Source organism: Nothoprocta perdicaria, unplaced genomic scaffold (genome assembly GCF_003342845.1).
Source record: "Nothoprocta perdicaria isolate Ctin4 unplaced genomic scaffold, notPer1 scaffold_8, whole genome shotgun sequence".
NCBI lineage: Eukaryota > Metazoa > Chordata > Aves > Tinamiformes > Tinamidae > Nothoprocta > Nothoprocta perdicaria.
The window spans coordinates 4,786,723-4,806,555 of record NW_020456087.1 but is presented as its reverse complement, the minus strand read 5'-3'; the positions used below and the strand labels follow the sequence as shown (position 1 = coordinate 4,806,555).

Here is a 19,833-nt window from a genome sequence, read left to right as displayed (position 1 = left end):
TGCTAGGATCTTCTTGTATTAAGTGTCTGGTTCTTCACCCCCAGCTGGCTGGGTGCCACCTGGCTGAGACTTCAAGCAGAAGAGATATTTACAATGACTCATTTGTTATTAGAACTTAGAAAGGTCTCTTTACATAGGAGACGAAGGTCTGAAAAGTTTTCTTAGTTTTCTTGGCCTAATGTGACAGCTGCCTTTCCCTGGCAGGAATATAATTTGGAATTAGCTCAATTGCGCAGTGTTCTTCAAAATATTGTGGTTTGTGCAAAAGACTTTAGCTCCTTTGGAAAAGGCAAGAAGCCATAATTTCTTTGTTATAAGCCATATATTTTTAATAGGGAGATCTCCATGAAATTGCAGAGTAGCTGCAAGTGTAGAGTAGCTACAATGAGCTGATTTACCTCTTTGTTCTTTATATCAATTTCCTTTTTGCAGCATTTACAAATTAAAAGTTCCAACTTTAATTACAAAACATCACGATCTTATATCTTTATTTGTTCCAATCCTCTGTTAAGAAAAAAAAAAAACTCTAAAAAGCATCTTTTCTAAAACACCAGATTCTATAATGTAGTACAATTCTACAACTTCAAATTATAGCAGTGCAGAATGAATTAGAAGTGTTTAMAAATTTTTTAAAAAACAATGACTGATGCTGGATTTGCAATGCAGGAGCCAGCACTTGAAATAAAATATTCAGAGACATGATTAACTGAGTCCATATTCACCAAAGCACTTCCATTTGTTTCAATCCCATCAAAAAACAATGGGAGACTTATTTAAAGCCCAAGATTAGAGGGTCAGAGCCATGAGAAAGGTTGGGGCTGTTACTGGCTCAGAGAAGCAATCCTGCGCCACACCGATCCCGTGGCTTGAGAGCYGACGAGATCTGGTCCCTCTGAAATTCTCTATTTAGGAGAATTTCCTCCTGAAGTGTTGGAAGGGAGCAGGTAGCTGAAGCCGAGTGAGCTACTCAGCCTGTGTAGGAATTTGGGTATGACAGTGTTATTCAGTTCATCTCTTAGAGAAATGATTTCTAAGATACCCATCCCAGAAGCACTAAATTCTAAGGCAACTTTTGTCTTCGTGTTTAAAAATATTCTTGAGGCAGATAGGTCTGACTGAAATTAAACTGTCAAATAATGTGTCAGTAGTAACAGGACGGGGGTGGACRTGTATTCCCCCACAGTGAGATTCAGAAACCTCCTTTGTGAAAAGTGGCATGTGTGTAATGCTGTGGAGGAGTGCTGCACAACAGTTCAGAAAACAGAGAAGTATTTATCCCGCTGAACTTACAATGGGAGTTTTAGATTTTTGGCAGGAAGGAATATGACTCTTGAAAAGGTACAAACTGTAGGAATGTGCATTATATAGCCTATTTTTCTTGCTTTGAATTTATTTATTTATTTATTTATTTATTTATTTATTTATTTATTATATCCTTCAGAAGAATTATGGATGGAAATACCCCAAAGGTCTTCCTTCTGCTCCAAGCCAGCATCAGCTATGTCTGCCATTCTCGTTTGTCTAACTTGTTCTGAAAACTGAGATTCTACAGCCTCCTTTCTAGTTTTCAACTATMATTAATCCTTAATGTTTATCTTAAATCCCCTTTATTGTACTAAAATCCCTTAGTGCTATGTTTTACCTATATGAAGATAGGTCAATGTATATTTCTTSCTCCAAAGACAAACCTTTGACATATTTTAGAAAACTAAAGACCATCACTGATTCTTTTCAACTGCCCTCTTTCTTCTAAGCACTTCTCAGTTTTTTCAATCTTCTTTTTTATGTCACGTTTTATAGAGCTCTTATTTCTGGTGCTGCCTGTGGACTGTCTCTGATGGACACCCAAAATTAGTCTGATTCTAGTCACAGTAGAGGTCTTACAAATGCCAAAAAGACTGCGAGGACTGTGGCAGGTGTCTAATATAKTGGAGGATCCCAGTTTGGTTGTTGTACAATTTAAAACAAAGAAAAACAAAAACAAAGCTCTGAAGAGTGTCCCAAGAAAGCTGTTAGCATGGCCATGAATGTAGTTTTATAGAGCATATGAGATTACAGTCATTTAGACTGTATGGGKTTTTTTGTTTGTTTTGTTTTGGTATAGCAAAAGACACAGGAGTTGCTTGAATTGATTCCTTTTTGAACAGAACATCCCTTACGAAATAAAAATACAGACATCTAATAATGTGAAACTGGCACTAAAAAAAAAAAAAAGAAAATTTATAATTTACATTGCCTCAGCCGTCAGAAATTGGAACTTGCTGTTTCTTTGTCTGCAAGATAGATGAATCGATAGATAATCAGATTTCACTTTCTCATACTGATGCTTATCAAAAATGATCAAATCACATTCTGACCTTCTTTTAGAATTAAACAGTTTAATCTCCCGCTGCCACTTACAGGACAGCATGTCCTTCAGTTCCTTAATTATTCTATCATTCTTCCCTGAATACATTTTCTGGTGTACTAACTTTTAAATTTTAAATACCAGCTATAAACACAAGCTTCCAGTTGCAGTTGCATCAGTGCCAAAAGCAGAGGTTAATAAATCCATACCGCTCTCAGCTTATGGCGGATAAACACATCACTCACAGTGTGTGCTCATCTCATTAGCTACTACGTCAGATAAATTTCATTGCTTTTGAGAACAGAGTCCCTACTCTTGCAGAACAGTTTGCTTCCCAGGTTTCCCAGGTCTGCCCTAGTATTAGTGGTTTTTTTTACAGCTTTTAAGTTTCTGCTTGTTGTTCKGTTTTGAACATTATATATCTGTATATACACTATATACTATATATAGTGAAATATATATGAAATGCATATGAAATTTTTATGAAATGAAATTTCTTTATGAAATACATAAAATATAAATTAGCCTTAAGATTTTTTTCATTTATGTCTCTTTCAATGATTTTCATGGTTTGTCCTGTTGTTTACAATTCTCTGAAAAGGTCCCTATATTCACAGAAGATGCAAACTCATGTTTAATTTTTATGCCYAAGTGTCGTAAGAGATTTTCCTTGTAGTGCACATATGACAGAAGAGGACCACCATGTATACAGCCTGAAACACAGCAGTTACAGCTACTTCTGCTTGGAAACGCTATTGCTAGAAAGAGATGTTTGGAGGAAGAGATCTTAGCTTAGGCCTTCACTCTCAGGAGGATTTCTTTTTTCTCTTTTATTTATTTTATTTTTTTCCCATTTCTTCATTGTTTTCTGTAACTAAATCACAGAGAGAGAAAGCACTAATGATCYCCTGTATCTTTCAATAGTTAGTATTTCTTTAATAATCTTGTCCTATCCGATGCTTAAGATACTCTTTCGGAGATTGCACAGTCTGACCTTGAAGCTTTCTAGTAGGAGGCCCCTTCCTGAGTGACTTATCTGTGCCTTTATCTGTATTTCTACTCTAACTGTATAAAGGCAGCTCCTCTTAATGTTAAAAAACAAAATCTTGCCATCATGATCTTCTCAGAGATGCTTGAGAACCAAGTTTAGACTGTGATTTCCCAACCTCATTTAATATGTCTTTCTCAGATCCGTAAAGAAAAGCTAAATACGCATAAGCAAAATGTTAGAATCCTTTCTGTGTTTGGTGTTTTCTGTTGACTCTTCTGGGCAATTACATTTTTTTGTTTGCTTGTTTTTGGCCACTTTTTGGGTAGGAAATTAGTGTACAAAGCACAGTATTATGAGTTCTCAAGTTACTCATGTGACTCCCCTGTGGGGACCTGGCTTTTTGTGTGCACATGTGGAACTGATATCCACCATGAGTACCTCCAACTTATTTTTTTCCTATTTGTTATAGAGATTTTTATATATATGTGTGTGTGTGTGTATGTTTTTATATATATATATATATGTCTGAAAAGCTCAGTAATCCTCTTAGTGTTGTGTCTTCATTCTTTATTTAATAAAGATGCCAGTTATTAATAAATAAAAATAAAATAGACAACTGACCAATTTGCAAACTAGTAATTAATATTAAAATATGAACCAACAGTCTAATTAGACTTAAAAAGATATTGGTATTTCTAAAACAAGTGTTTTTCAAATGGGACTTACTGTTTTCCTATGCAGATTTATAGAATTTTGATTTAGTGCTCAGATTTCACAGAATCTAGATTTAAGGAATATAGATTTTGTACGGTGAATGGATAAGAGAATAACTTTCAAAATCTAAACGCTTTACTGAAAAGATATGGGAATTCTGTTTTTCAGGAAGAACTCACACAGTTTTGCCTTAATTGGTCTTGTTTACAGCCATTTTATTTTCTGTTTCTGTACATCAAATTTGCTAACTTCTCTCTATTATTAAGAGACTCAATTATCTAGAGTCTTCAGGATTTATGTCTTGAAGGAGATTGATGTTTTTGAAAACAGAGCAGAGTTGTAAAGTGAGATTGAGCTTAGAACTGTGGTTCCTTTTGTTGTTGTTTGTTTGTATGTTTATTTAGTATTCAAATCCAGCCATATTCCTGTTTTTTAATTACTTCTTAAAAATTCAAGCTAAAGGCATGCTTAGGCTCAGGAGACTCAGCTACAAATACAGAAGTCAGTTTTTAAACATACTAACATTACAATTGAGCAGTTTTATTTTGACAGTTTGCATTCTTGAACAGCCTAATGAGGTTTTTTTTTTTCTGTTTTTATGTCCAGTAACTTTGGCTGAATGTAAACAGTTTATTAGCAKGGCAATTTGTGAGAAGATCAAAGGTATCTGTCCTGTGTCTGGTCATGGAATGAAATCTGTGCCTGACTAAGACTCCTGGATTGGTGTAACACACAGAGATAGCTAAAACACACCTGGTGGCAGAGACTTTTACAGAAAGCTGAAGTCTTTCTTTAAATAATGTATGGAAGTGACTTCTAAATTGTTTTCTCTTCTTTTTTCTTTTCAAATGAGGGGTTTGTTTTTCCAGGTGTAGTATATGAAGTATACAGCAGAATGTTAGTAAAACTCTAGCATAAGGAGCAGGGTGTACTTGTGAGCAAGGAACTCATTAGTCACTGTCTTAAATCTCTATTTATTTATTTATTTATTTATTTATTTATTTTGATTAAAGAAGCTAACACAAATATTTGTTTTTATTACCGATTTGTCACCTTCCTGCTTACTGCCTTAAAGGCAGGAAAATTTCTGCTTAGGTTCTCAGCCTCCTTCCTGAGGCAGCTGCACAAACAGATGCCTGTCACTGTCTGACACTGCCCTGGACACACTTTTCTCCCAAACAGCTTGCAAAAGTGCCCCGTAATTTGGTATTGAGGTGAACAACATTGAACTGTACACTGAACTTGCGCGAGGGGCCTTTCCGCTGCGGTCCCATGTCACTTGGGACAGAGAGCCCTGGCAGTGATGGCCCTGTGCTAGCAGACCTTGCTCCTGGATGCTGAGTACGTCCAAAGAAGAGAGGCTGCCAACCTCGCCACTCTCCTCGGGCCCTGTCTGCTGAATGAAGGCCGCAGCATGGCCTCTCAGCCAGACCTGATGCTCCTGCTCTGCCCTGGCCAGGAAATCAGCCAGAGAACATGCAATGACTGACAACTTTTATACTTTTTCAAACCCAAAAGATGAGAAGACCCATTTCCCTTTCGAAGCCAGTTGTTGTGCATTTATTACTTTTCTAAATATTTCAGACAAATTAGTCTCGTAATGCATGATGGCCATGTCAGCCACAYGGGCTTGTTTTGATTTGTCTGACACATGAACTGCCTTTCAGAATTTTTATGTGAGAAAATTGACTATTTGCTCAATGTCTGAATTATTCTCGGACTTCTTACTCCTGCTTAACTCAGTGTCCTCTTCATTGCATTGCAAGCTGCAACAGAGTAATCACAGAAGACTGGGGAGCAAAGTGAACCCTTGAGAAAATCAATCATGTTTAAGAGTCAGAGGTTATTTTAAGGTATTAATGAAAACCAATTACTAAGAGATAATCAACATGTATTTTTGTCACCCCTTACATGCAATAATTAAGAATGATCTATTTCCACAGAGGCAGAAAAACAGCAATGTGTTAACACAAAAATATTAGGCCAGAACCAATCTATTTAGACTAAAGAGGTAGAATATTAAAACATTTTCTCCACTTATGCTTGTGCTACTGATTAAAAGTGCCAACACGTACATGTAACACTTTAGCAATTGTTATTCTGCTTATACTGAAAAAAATCAAAGTTTTGGTAATTTAGAAGTACTAGATGATCCTTTCCAATTTAATTGTTCAATAAAAATGAAAAATGGGCGATTTTGAAACTTAAATACAGATATATTGCATTATAAATGTAAGAACACATGTATATAACTTACAAAATATAAAGTTTAAGAACAATTAAAAATGTAAATTATCAGATAACTTGATTGTTTTAAAATTTGCCTTAATATGGTGTATTTCTAATGCAAGTTGACCAGTCTGTTCTTTATAAACCTTGGTAAGATAGCATGTATTTCTTACGGAGTTGTGATTGAGATTGCCAAAGCCATAAATAAAAACCAGACTATTAGAATAATGTAGAATTTTGTCGAGGCTACATTATTTCAAAATTTCTTCTTACTGGGATAGATGGAGGAGGTTGCCTAAGGCAGAGTGTCACATACTGCAAAGCATGCAGAGGACATGAAAGATGGGGAAAAATCAATAAAAAGAGTTAAGGACAGAGTTTTCCAAGCATTTGTTAAAATAATGTTTGAATGTCCTTTCAGAGGAACAAATAAAAGTAGTCTTTTTAATTCAAATGGAAAAATAAGATAATAGTGTCTTGTTGTATACACAAATAGAGTTACTTTGATTATGTTAACATCACCTTTCTTTTTGGAAAAAGGTCTTATTTAATATTTTTCAGATTTATTTGCATGAAAGAATGAAAGAAAATATAGTGTACACCTATCTTAAATTCATTAAAGCAGCACTGCTGAGAAGCTGGCTCTGCAGAGTCACTCTGATTTTACCAAAGTTTGCAGTATTTACACTAGTAAAAGCTAGCATCCATTTTGAGCCATGTTTGCAACGCRTCAATGCTGCTTTCTGTTTCCTATCGGGCAAAAGAATCCAGCTCTGGAAAACTGCCCTTAGTGTAATTAAGAAGCCCTTATTCTGAGCATCCGCCCATGTCTTTTGTCGCTGGACTATGGGAGAACTGGGATTTTATAAAGTTTGTATTCCAGGGTCTTATGCAAGGCGGGCGCGTTCAGCGTGTTTGGCAGTGAGCAAGTGSGGTGAGCGCAGGCACGCAGCACCAGCAGGCCTGGGTAGCAGGAGCACGTCTTTGTTTAGAGATACGCTGTAAAGGAAGTGACTCCTTCCCTGCTCCGTCCCGAGGAACAACCTGTGCCGAGAGGCACTCCAAAGGGCTGCTCCGAGGTAGGGCTCTGCAAAATAACCATGCCGGCAGGCGGCTCAGACGGATGTTTCTGTGGAGGAGCTCAGCTGCGCTTTTCCTCTGTGGTTGTTATTGTGGGCCATTCCATAACCAGGACCTGCAAAAAATAAATTTTAGTTTTGTGGCTGTTCAAGTAAGTATGTGCAGGCGAAGTACTTTGTTCTTGATCCATAAGATATGAAAAAATCTGATTTCCCAACCACAGCAGCAAAGAGAATTGGAAAAATATTATTATGTGCATATTTGTGGTCTAAATAATAATTGTTTACAGTATGTAATAATACAAATTTTGCTCCTTCCTGAAGTCTCACTTGGAAAGGCTCATTAACTGCTATGCTATATCTAATTGTGCTTTATAGAACATATAATTAGTAAAAGATTGTAGTAGTAAAGGAGTAAAAAGAAGAATAAAAATCTATGTAATAAAACCAGCATTATATAGGGAATGATGCTGGCCTTATTAAAGCATTTAGTGAAGCAGCTTATCTGAAGTTGAAATATTACAAATGTCTGAAGTTGTATCTACGCTGTCATCTTGTTTTACTTACTAGTTTAGACCTAGGCCTCTAAAATCATGCCTAAAATCGTGCAGGATTTTCAGTTGTTMAGTTGCATGTTTCCTGGTCTGTTTTGGACCAAGCCAAACAACACCCTTGCAGACCATCAATGGGAATACAGACACCTTGTTTCTGGTGCAAAGAATTGAGCTGTAGGCCAGAGAGGTACTTGGTGCCATTCAGCCTCATGTCTGGAGAGTGGTTCCTGGCTTTTTTCATGGTTATAACATTTAARATGTCTCTTTCTCACTTAGCTATTAGATTAGAACCCAAACTACTAATACTTTCTTCAGGAAAGCACTGGCAAAAAGGAAGTAAGGAGCTATACTGCTGTTCCCGTCCAAAACTTTATTCCTTGGAAACCTGGCTTCTCATGGTATCCTCAAGGATCACATTTAATCCTTCCTAAGTCTTTTTCCATTTTTTGTTTATCTAGGTCTTTGCTGCACTTTTGTTCTAAGTGTATTTCCCTTGCCTTGCTCACTCCTCTTCTGCTGCTTCCAGAACAATTCTAGGTCTTTTACTTTTCAGTATGCAACCTCCTTTGCTCTTCAGTCATTTGTTGGTCTTTCCATACGTGTGACATGTAGGCTGGACCCAGGACTGTCTTGCTCATGTCTACAGCAACATGAGCAGTGTCAGGATGGTTGGGTGGCTGTTTAGCTTATGTGGGACTTGCTTTTCTTTTCCCTGGCCACTTAGTTGTACTGAAGAGGGAAAAAAAAAGAAAGGAAAGAAAAGCAACGGATAGGTATCGCATATCCTTACTATTTGGCTACCTGATAAGTACAAAAGGTATCACCAAAGTTCTCCAGAGTCACCATCTCTGAGATTTTTTAGCCACAGCCTGAAATAATCTGTAACGATAAGTTACTGCGGCTGCAGATGCTACCATCTGCATCCCTCCCTCGGATGTTGCTGCATTCCTATTGCTATTATCCCTATTGCACAACCAAAGTGCAAACTCTGCTTAAACTCAAGTTTTGTGCTAGATTGTAGGAACTACAGCAATACACGTGAAGAAAGTCTTGGCATTAAATACTTCCTCTGAAGCTTCTTATAGCAAAACTGATATTTTATTTGTGCCTGAAGGAAGAACTATTGTTTTCATTAAAACTTTGCTTTGAGGAAATAGGGCCTTTTAAAAATCTCTTATAATACTGGTTCTGAAAGTAGCCGTGGCAGCAGTCGACAAGATGTAGTCAATCCTCTTTGCCAAAAATTCTTGGTGCTTTTCAGTATCATGAATTTGCTGTTTTGTAACCTCTGAGGAGAGAGGAAATCCTGACATCTAAAAATAAAATACATTGTTATTTTAAGAATGTATAAGAATGTTTCAGTTTGGCTATATTGTTGGCAATATTATTGTTTCAAGAGTCTCATACATTTATCTTTATTTATTTTAGGGCAGTTGAATCAAAGTAAAACTTTATTTTGTCTAAGTTTGATTTTTTTGGTTTTTTTTTTTCTTTTTCTTTTCTTTTTTTTTTTTAAAGTGTCAACAAACATTGTATGATTCAACTTCTCCACATGCTGCAAAGACATTATTTAGCCTGAGTCCTTATGTGTTCTGGATCGTTATCTCTGTGCTCTGAAAATCTTCCAGAACATTTTACCAAGGTCCTTGCTGCTCTTTCGTATTCAATACTCAAGAACAAAACTTGCAAAACTGTAACTAATTTAGAAGGAAAAAATAGCTCTTTAGTTAAAAAGACATAGTTCAATTTAATGACCATTTTATAAAAAAGATCAAAGGTGATGTTGAATATGAGAAGAATCTTTATAAGAAATGCTCAAAAATGAGAAGTACTAACATATATGTAAAGACAGAACAAAGAGGATCTTTCAGAATGTCTTCATTGTATTGCACCTCTAGCCATGAGAAGACATCTACCTTGTTTGTTGCAAGCATGTGATAATTTATTTTGAAAGGAGTAGTTTTGCTAAATTATYATGAAAACATGATTTTCTGTTATTGGTTTACATTAGTATTTAGACTGGAAGCAACATCAATGTTCATAAAATATATTTTCCAGATTCTCCAAGGTAAGTCCTTTATCTTAAAGAAATTTACTTCTCAGCATTTTTTTTGATTATCTACTGTGATAATCTCCTCAATATATAATTATTAAACCAAACTGATAAGAGAAGTGTACTTATATTAGACAGTCTYAATTTTCCTTTCAGTTAATTCTTTTAGAAATTGTACATCACTAAAGCAAAGAAGAAGAGTGAATATTTTTTATGTTCAAATAATTATGTTTATGATTAAAATTATTGAAAATTTCCCAGTTCATATTGGAAATGTCATAGTAATATTTATATATACAAGATCTTTTAAAGTTCTCTTTCTTTTGTATGAAAACCATTTGATGGTCAGAATTGGAAAGAGATTTAAATGGAATCTATTTTTTATTATCTTGTGATTAGAATAGTCAATAAACCAGCATAATTATAAAATGGTATATAGTTTGACATGGGTCATTATATATATGGACATGCCTTGTTGAAAAAAATGATTAATACAGTGGCTACTGGAGGAATAAATGAATTACTGAAAGTTCCTTGTTATTAATATTTAATAGGAGTCTGCAGGATATTTTTTTTAATATCACTGAAGTCTTTTTAACTGAATATTCAGAATTTTCATTTGACTTYTATATAATTATTGGTCAAGGCTTTCATTGTTTTTCTTTAGACATCTACATTTGTTAAGGATGAAAGTATTTGAATTATTCCTTTTGCTTTGATATCTGCTGAGTCTCTTTTTAACCCTGTGTTTATATATGATCTACTGCCTTTCCAGAGTACTCACAAACTGATCAATACCAAATCACTATTTGAGATCTTGGCTAGGGTTTTTTTTTGTCTGAAAAAAAGTTATTGGACTTTTTTGAAGTATAGTTGTTGGAGAAAAGCTAAATGATGTTTTAGAGGAAATAAGAAAAAAAAAAAAAAAGCACATCATGTTAGTCTGGTTGTGGGTGACTGCAAATGCTCATGTTGTTTCCTGTTTCTACCACAAAAGCTGCTGCAATATGATCCAAAACATGTCTTAAATAAATGTGCAGTCAATAATTTAAGTAATTTTAAGGATCAGTGTTTGGAATAAAATCTGTTGTGTTTCTCTCAGAAATACATATTTAACGTAGTAACTTTTCAGTACATTGAAGGAGGAGTTATTGACATAATGTGAGACAACCATCACTGAAGTGTAAAGAGTGAGAATGCTGAAAAATGACATTTAAATCTGTTTTTAGAAATAAACATCTCATGTAATCACATACATTGAATCACATCCCTTAAATTCACTAAGAAATTACTATAACATTATGTTGTTTTAAATCATTTTATAAAGTTACCRTAAAGTGATACACAATTCTTCTATCCCCATTTCATTTCTTGTAGAGATATATTTGGTTAAAGTAGGAGTAAATTAGTATTCATTACCTATGACTGATAACTGCAGCTCTATTCTATGAATGTTAATAATTCAGAAACTAATTAACAGAATTAAAGTCTCCGTTATCAAACAACAAAATGTGTTATGTTCATAATTTTCATCATTATCAACAGCAGTAATTGATTGAGATTGAGAAATCCAACTCATAATAGAGTGTTTATTTTTCTTTCATTTCAAAATCGACAAACAATAAGTAACTTAGAGTGATCCAGAAACACTGTATTTAAATTTTTAAAATGTCAAACAGTCCCTGTCTTCCATCCACAAAGGCTTTCTCCATCTTTAAGCAAAGATGATGTTTAAGTTACAAGTTTTCCTCTTGAAACTCTGAAATCAACTGGACTCTACTGCAGCACAATTTTTCATCTCTATGAATGCTCTTTTAAACTAATGCCTGAAGTCTCTTATCATGCAGATTTACATCCATGTGCTTTATATAAAAGTCGTCACACTGATCACTGTGTAAGTTAATCACACTGTAAGTTAATTCAAAGCAGAATTCAGGTCTTCCTTGAAGTCCTAGGCCAGGTAAACAGTGTGCATATTTACTGTCAGAATTTACTTTTCTCATTGGAGTGATGGATTGGAGTTCGTTTTTTAAAAGTTACTGTCAATGCTACTAAAAATACTATAGTTATCCCATACTGAGGCAATCTGTAAGAACTTTTAAATACCGTCATCCCTGAAAAGCATTTTTTTTTAATCTAACCTAATTCCCTTTCTGTGATTTATATTTAGTTATCCTTATTTTACGTCCCATGGAGAGGAGAAACAGATTATTTCTTCTATGATAGGGACTCCATGTACCTTGGCTAAATCTTCCTTTTTGTGATTAACATGTTTTTGAATACTTTTGAATACTTCTAATAATCTTATACTTCTCTGGTAAGTTGACCTCTCTTGTTAAATAACAAAATTGAAGGTGTGCCTTTGGAAAAGAGAAATAAGACTCTTAAATGATTCACCATTATTTTCATGCAAGATATTATCTCCAGTGCCAATTTCATTCCTTTTTTAGATGGTAACTCTAGTAATAGTAGTGCTTTCTTTTGATTTTTTGGGTTCTTTTTTGAAAAAGTTTCATTAAAATACACATTTTCCAAAATCTTACTGTCTAATTTGAATGAAATTTTCTACTCTCTTGGGTGTCTTTAGGAATCTTTCCCTAAAATGAATATTTTTATGTGTGTTGTATAATATCTTTTGCTTCTTATTTGGGAAATCATAAATAAATAACATCTAAATTGGGGTTAGGCTTATATTAATATGGATATTTTATAAATTCTGAACCTGGAAAACAGGATAGTTTGTAGGGGATAAAAAATRCATTAAGTATCTAATTAGTCTCATTAAAAAAATGTGTACTGTTCTGCTGATGTGTATGTTTGGACAGTTCAAAATTTATATTAATAATTTAAGACGTGATGTGTTGGTTGGCAGATCAGCCATTTATTCTCATACGCTGTCATGGGAGTCTCTTTCATTAAATCTTAAATGCTGTTTGCTGTTGTCCGCCAAAATCTTTTCCAACTATATGTGTTTGCAAGAAGTCTGTCTTATTTTTCTAAATTTCCAAATTCAATTTTAGTAAGTGCACTCATGAATACACACATCATTTACAGGAATTCTTAATTTTTTTTACAGAAAGTTTTTGTGGTCTCAAAAAAAMCAACCCAAAACACAGTATACCTTAACTACTTTGGTCCTTGAAAGGTTTTACATTGTCCAAAATTACTCGTTAGTGTAAAATTAGCCTAGGTTTAATTAGCCTCTAGGTAATTTGGTATATAAGTATTTCTTTTTGTCCTGTATTTGGAAAAGATAAAGTGCTATTTTTTTATGTTGTAGTACTAAGCAATGTGGCTGCTTTTTGTTTACTTTTGTTTGTGCATATCAACATTACTGTTGGCAGGAATAAGCTTAGCTGAGGGAATATCTTTGCCACAGTTGCAACAGTTGGTCCTTACACAATGTTTTATTTGGAGAATCACACTATCAAAATGGTTTTCTTGGCATGAGAATAGTTTATCTGGGGAGAACTAACTTGAATCCAGAAGATAATTCTTGTATATAATTTACCAAAATACTCCGTAATTGAATTTCACTGTAAAAATTATAGTTGATTTATTACACGTATTTGTGTAAATGTATAGTTTGAAGAAKCATTTAATACAGAAAATGATTTTTATAGATACAAAAAAATAGAGATAACTTGAAAAAAAGCAACTTGAGAATAAAAAGGAAGGATAAACAAACAAGTTAAGTCATAATGAACTTGGAGGAAAATGCCTGAGATCTAGTGGAATCCAGTGGTTCTCAACCGCTATTTCGAAAGTTACTTTTAATTTTTCATTGCTTCTGAGTGAGGGTGTCTACTCGGGTGCCTGCAGTGCAGCTCTGTGTTGTACCACCTGCTTTTCCATTTCCTAGGCCATCCTAGGATCTGTATCGCTGAAGAGGGCATTGCAGTTCAGGTTACCTCTCCACTAGAAAGCTTTCAATCTATCCCACTACAGCTTTAAGTAAAGCAAATTTCTTTAAAAGTTAGAGCAACCCTTTCATGGCATCAATGTAGCTTATTCTTGAACTAGAAAAGTGCTTTTGGCTCTAGGATGAGTAGCTTGTTACTTGAGTAAGATTTCACATCCTTTGTAGCCTACACAATTGAACCCCTTTGGCAGTATTTCACTTGGGGTGTTAGCCCTGAGAATATACAGTACCATAAGTATGTAATATTTGAAATATTCATCCTCATGYTTGTGACAATACATAAAAAATATCACCTAGATTATTTTGCCTTTGTCCATGTATCTGTCTCATCTACAAAGACTTTCTTTAGGAATTTTGTTTTCTTTCTTAGGTGAAAATGACCGTTCTTACAGTATACCTAGGAGTTGATTTTAACTATACTCATATACTTAGTCTCTTCTGCTCCTACTTCTTTAGTTAAAATCATGGAGGATGGTACTTCAGCATTAAATTACATCTATAGAGTAATACTAGGACAGAGGGATGCTCAGGTTTGCAGARCATTCTTGCTTAATGGAAATTGTTTTGATCTAGGTTCTGTACATAAAATGTTGCCATTTTACCTCCTTAGCCAACTTTAAAATAACTTATAGGTAATATTGTTCCTTAATACTGCCTCTCTCYTGCTCACTGAACTAAAATTGATTTGATTTTTTTTTTTTTGATATATAGGCACCAGTGATGTTTATATWCAGTTAAAAGTGGCTCCTGGTATTATATATACAGTTAAAAGGGGCTTCTGGTATTTTTCCCAGGAAAAGGCACTTTTCTCAGGAGAATGTGTCACCAGTAGAAGGTTCTTGTATAGTAGATTCATCCATTATGATAACATTTTCATTACTTTACTGATTATTTCAGGACAAAATGTGACTTTTTTTTTCTTATTAGCTAAGAGCTCTACTAAAGCGTACATGCAAGTTTTTAATTTTAAGTAAAAATTCAATATACTGAAGGTGTGGTAATRCATATTATGACTTTCACAAAACTAAAAAGGAAAAAGGAAAATGACTTTTTTACTGCTAAAAGAAATCTCAGAAGTAGGGTGTGATATTTGCACCAAAAGAGTACCCATCAATTTCATTTTACCCTGCTGATAAGAATACTACTTCTATGAAATAAGTAAAATTTAATTTAAAAAAGTCTGGGTTCTGCTGCCATGACAACAGTGACAGAAACTCTGTCGTAGCGAAACTCTGCTCTGCCCTATATTGCTTCTTCTCATTGCATTTTCTCAAGCATTCATTAAAAAAAAAGAGATCAGATATGTTTTTAATAAACAAAGATGGACTTTGTCCAAAATGCAATGAGAAGACATAGGTATGACTACAAGTCATTACTTTTTTTTCTTTTTTGAGTAGTAGCTGGCTTTAAAACTGATTTGCATATTCTTTAGAAGGAAAATCATTAGATTTTAAGTATATAGGAAAACAAATAATAATGATTAATTGCATTCAAATGCCAGAAGTGAATTATTTTAGTTACTATATAATTTTTTGATCTTATATTGAGTAGAAATGTTTTAAAAAGTAAAGTTTGAAAGAACCTATACAATTATGAATTTGTTCTTTATAATGTAAAGAATTTATAAATATAAGGTAAAATTCAAAATGAATATTCATCAGTTGCTGAATGAAGGCCTTGAATGACATAACTTAGTCTACAGAAATAAGTATTTCCTGGCTATCATCTTGGTATTCCACCTTTGGGCTGAAAAATGTCTTCTGGAGTGCAAATGTGTGCATACATATATATTTTTTTGAAACCTGTTTGGGAGATACCACAGAATCATACATTAACATAGGTTAAAGGGGATCTCCCAAGGGCATCTAGTTCAATCTCCTCTCCAGGAAGGTCAAGTTAGATCAGGTAGCCCTGKAACTTTACTTTAAAAAGGTATTAGCAGTGGTTGAAGAGATGCACATATTTGGCATTGATCTCCTTATTATTCACAGGGGAATAAAGGAACAAAGGCAAAAGAGCTTACCTAGAGGGTGGAAAAAAAAACCCATTTCCAGATTACTTTCATATATACATTTATAACATATAGTTCCATATAAAAAAATATATTGTCTTGCCTGGTACATCATAACTTAGTTCTATATCGGGAATGATATAATCTCCCAGAATATTCATTATATTAATTGTATTTAACATTAGGTGTTTWACTGTGTAGTAAACTTTCATTGTTTTTTATTTGCAGTTTCCTGAATGCGGTTTCTATGGAATGTATGACAAAATTCTACTCTTTCGCCACGACCCTACCTCTGAAAACATTCTCCAGTTGGTAAAATCAGCTACAGACATCCAGGAAGGAGACTTAGTTGAAGTTGTCCTGTCAGGTAAATAAATAGATAGATAGATAGATAGATAGATAGATAGATAGATAGATAGATAGATAATTTGTTTGTATGGATTTATATTGAGTCAAAAATCTTTCTATCTCATTTGCATAATAGTTTACTCTGTTGTAAGGTCTCTTATAAAGGCTGGACAAGTAAAGATTAAAATTTTTCATCGTTTTCATTATTTTTGGTATTGTATTTATGTACTTTACAGTTTAAGGCACAATAAACGTGAATTGTCCTCTGGATTAAAGGTTATATTGCAGGTTTGTAGAAGATACAAGTTATCTAGAAAAATGTACAGTTCCCTTATAGGTATTAATATTTTAGAGGTGAAACGTTAGACATTATTATCAGAATAGAAGGAAAGTGTATGTTGAGATTCATTTTCAGTCATCTATCTAATAATAAGCACTCATTATCGGCATTTCTACTCTCCTAATTAGTTTTGTGTGTGTGTGTGTGTGTATGTGTGTGTGTGTGTGTGTGTGTGTGTGTGCGTGTGTGTTTAACCTTCTATGCAGTTTTGGATTTTTTTGCTTTAGGTAGTTTTTAGCACTACCTGTTTTAGTCCTTTATTTCAGATTTCAGTTGACTGGTTAGGATTCTGAGTGTATTTGAATAGGAGATGTGACATGACTCAAGAGTATATGTCAGTTTTTACTTAAAACCACACATTCCTTTGAACCGACTCAGCCCATCAGACTACACTCCTGCTCATTCGCTGAACAATATCATGTTGTTCTCTTAGTTGTGCATTTTCTATTTCATTTTCTTCTGCAATACATTAGAAAAGTATGTCTGGTCTCCTGACGGAAGAAATGCATCAGTCTGTTCTCTATTAGAAGTATTTTTGCTAGGGGAATCTCCAATAAGGAGTTCACTGAACCTGGGTATTTGCTTAACTGTTGAATTGTATTTCAGATTGAAAGAAGGTTGAATCTTTGCGGAAGGGATTTTATTGAGGTGTGTCTGTAGGAAAGTTTCCTTTTGACTAGAGTACTCTTGAAATCTAGTCGGCAGACCAAGCCAGGAAGCAACATAGAGAAGCTGCAGTCAAAGATATGATCAAAGGTGGCTGCAAATGAGCAGTCATTCATTCTTAGGTACGGAAAGGAAGAGAAACCAAAGCTGGTAGCTTTATAGGTCTCTTTCGGTGCAACCCACACTTCCTGTCTGCTCAAGAAAAGGAAGTAAATTTTATGCAAGATGATCTTAAGCTGAAAAACGTTCTTCAGTCTTAATATGGTTCAGTAGTATTTACTACAAGCTTGAACTGGATCAATAAAAAGGTATCTTTCAGGCTCCACTGATAAAAATGAACGATGGAAAATATGAATCACCAGAACAACAAAGTAAACTTCGCAGTAGATTGAATATGCTGTCTTTGGTATACTGGCTTCTTAAAACTGTTGGGTACTGTTTTGAGCAGCCTTTGCAGATATTTATTTCAACTGCCATTTGCTAACGCCAATACAGAGATATAATTCTTAACTGTAAGCAGTTATACTCCTTCATATCTTTTCTTTCTGGAGAAGCTACATAGTTAAGAAGTTGCATCATGTTTTTACATTAAGCTATGACATTAGATTATGACTGCAGATAAGTTAACCTTTTACTAAAATGAAGGTTGCAGTTCATACTTTGAAGTTGTTATTATGAGCCGTTTGTAGATCCAGCCTCTGCCAATTCTTCATCTGTGTATTTGAGATCATTTTCAGATGAACTAGATTTGCCCTTTCTTCTCCCCCTTTAAATGAAAGCACAAGCTGTATAGGAAAATTTGGCAAATGACAAACATGCTTCTGTATTCAGGCTCTTCTTGAATCCTGTTTTCTCCAGGCCTACAAGGAAACAAGCACTTCAGAAGCCTGGAGACTTTTATTCTTGCCTACACAGTTTGTCCTAAAATCTACCTTGTTCACAATGGTTTATTAAAAACTGCTGTGTAAATATACATAGTCTTTTCATGTTATTTGGAGTAGAAAACAATTTTATATTTACAGTTTTATTATGAGTTTGCTTATARAAAGTCCATCAGTTTTTACTATAGCAAAATTATATTTGGCTGTAAGAGWTCTTTGCCAGCCACTGGAAGGGAGACCATGAATATTAGCATCTTGTGACAATTAGTGGAATATGCTTCATCTGCCTGTTGTGAGGAGTCGTGCTCAACTTGGCAACATTCCTGAGGCAAGAAAATTAAATGCAGCTCCTTTACTTTCCCTTGCTCAGTTGAGGAGGACTGGAATTGATGCTGCTTATGTTAAGAAGCTGTTTTCATTTTATTATTATATAGACAATATACCATTTGATTACTCTGTGATATCTTTTTTGGATTCAGTAAGTTAATACTACCTTATATACAATAAACTACATTGCTTTAAGGACCTCTTTTATCCAGTATCTTTGAGAAATATAGCCATCTTTTCTCTCTTCTATCAAATATAGGATGGAGATCCATACAATACTTTTGYAAGTATTCTTCTTGTATGCTTTTTTAATCTCCCTAGATCTCATCATTTTTATATATCTGTAGAGGTCAGACTCATTACTGGTTAGGGTAAAGTAGGTGTGTATTGCATCCCTTTGCTGTCCCTTAGTGTACTGCTTTTTTTGTTCTTCTGTTGTTGTTTTGGTTTGGTTTTTTTTCRGCTAAAGGAGATAGCAGATAAAAATAGAATGGAAAACAATGAGAAACGATCCCATCAGTATCAGTTCTTCTGTTATGCTCTACGGCTATAGGGACATGCCAATAAAAAATCATTTAATATATCAATTTTGTTCTTCGGTGCTGATAAGAAATGCAGGTAGTGCCAATCACTCTTCTTTAAGTTATTTCATACACTTTTAGTACTTAATAATTAGTTAAGCAACAGAAAAATTGGAATTTTATGCAAGTTCTTTGGCAAATGTTACTTGCAAGAAAGAAAATATATTTCTTTGCAGTAGCAAAAATAACTTCACTTTATCTGTATAAGAAGCTTTTTTGAATTCTAACAATTTCCCACTCAGTCAAGCACTTATGATTCTGTGTAAACCTAGAATTGTTGGTAGTTATAAGCAATGCTACTTTGCCTTTCCCAAAAAATGAAACTGGGGAAATTCCAAGAGATGGAATTCCCATGTTTTTCTGGGAAACTTTATTCGACCCTGATGAAAGAGAGAATTCTGGGCCTACCAGATTTTGGTCTGATTTAATCACTTTTTTATTCTTACCACATGAGAATGAACAGAAATATTTTTCAATATCAGTTTAACAGTAGTAACCTCTGTAACTTGGGAATTTTCTTTGTTGTTATGATTAAGGCAGAATGAACAATTATGTGATTTTTAATTAGTGTATGTCAAGATATTGTACACACTGATCTAGAAAAGATGGCATTCATGACAGCTAATATTTTAGAAAAATATCTATTAACTTGTAAAGTAACTGTAATTAAATCTGTGAGTTCATTTTATATTATAACTATATTGCCTGTTCAACCTCTGAACTTTAAAATCTTATTTTCCTCAAAATATCTTATTCCCACTTCAATCAAGCAATACATGTTTCCTTTTGT

The 19,833-nt window shown here is 34.2% G+C and overlaps 1 protein-coding gene across 1 annotated transcript in view; it reads left to right on the top strand.

Moving 5' to 3' along the window:
* PRKD1 (protein kinase D1) overlaps positions 1–19,833 on the top strand; it is a 117,098-nt gene that overhangs the window by 47,945 nt on the left and 49,320 nt on the right. The window contains exon 2 of the mRNA XM_026051828.1: positions 16,129–16,267. Coding sequence (XP_025907613.1) covers positions 16,129–16,267 — 139 coding nt within the window. The remainder of the gene's footprint in view (positions 1–16,128; positions 16,268–19,833) is intronic.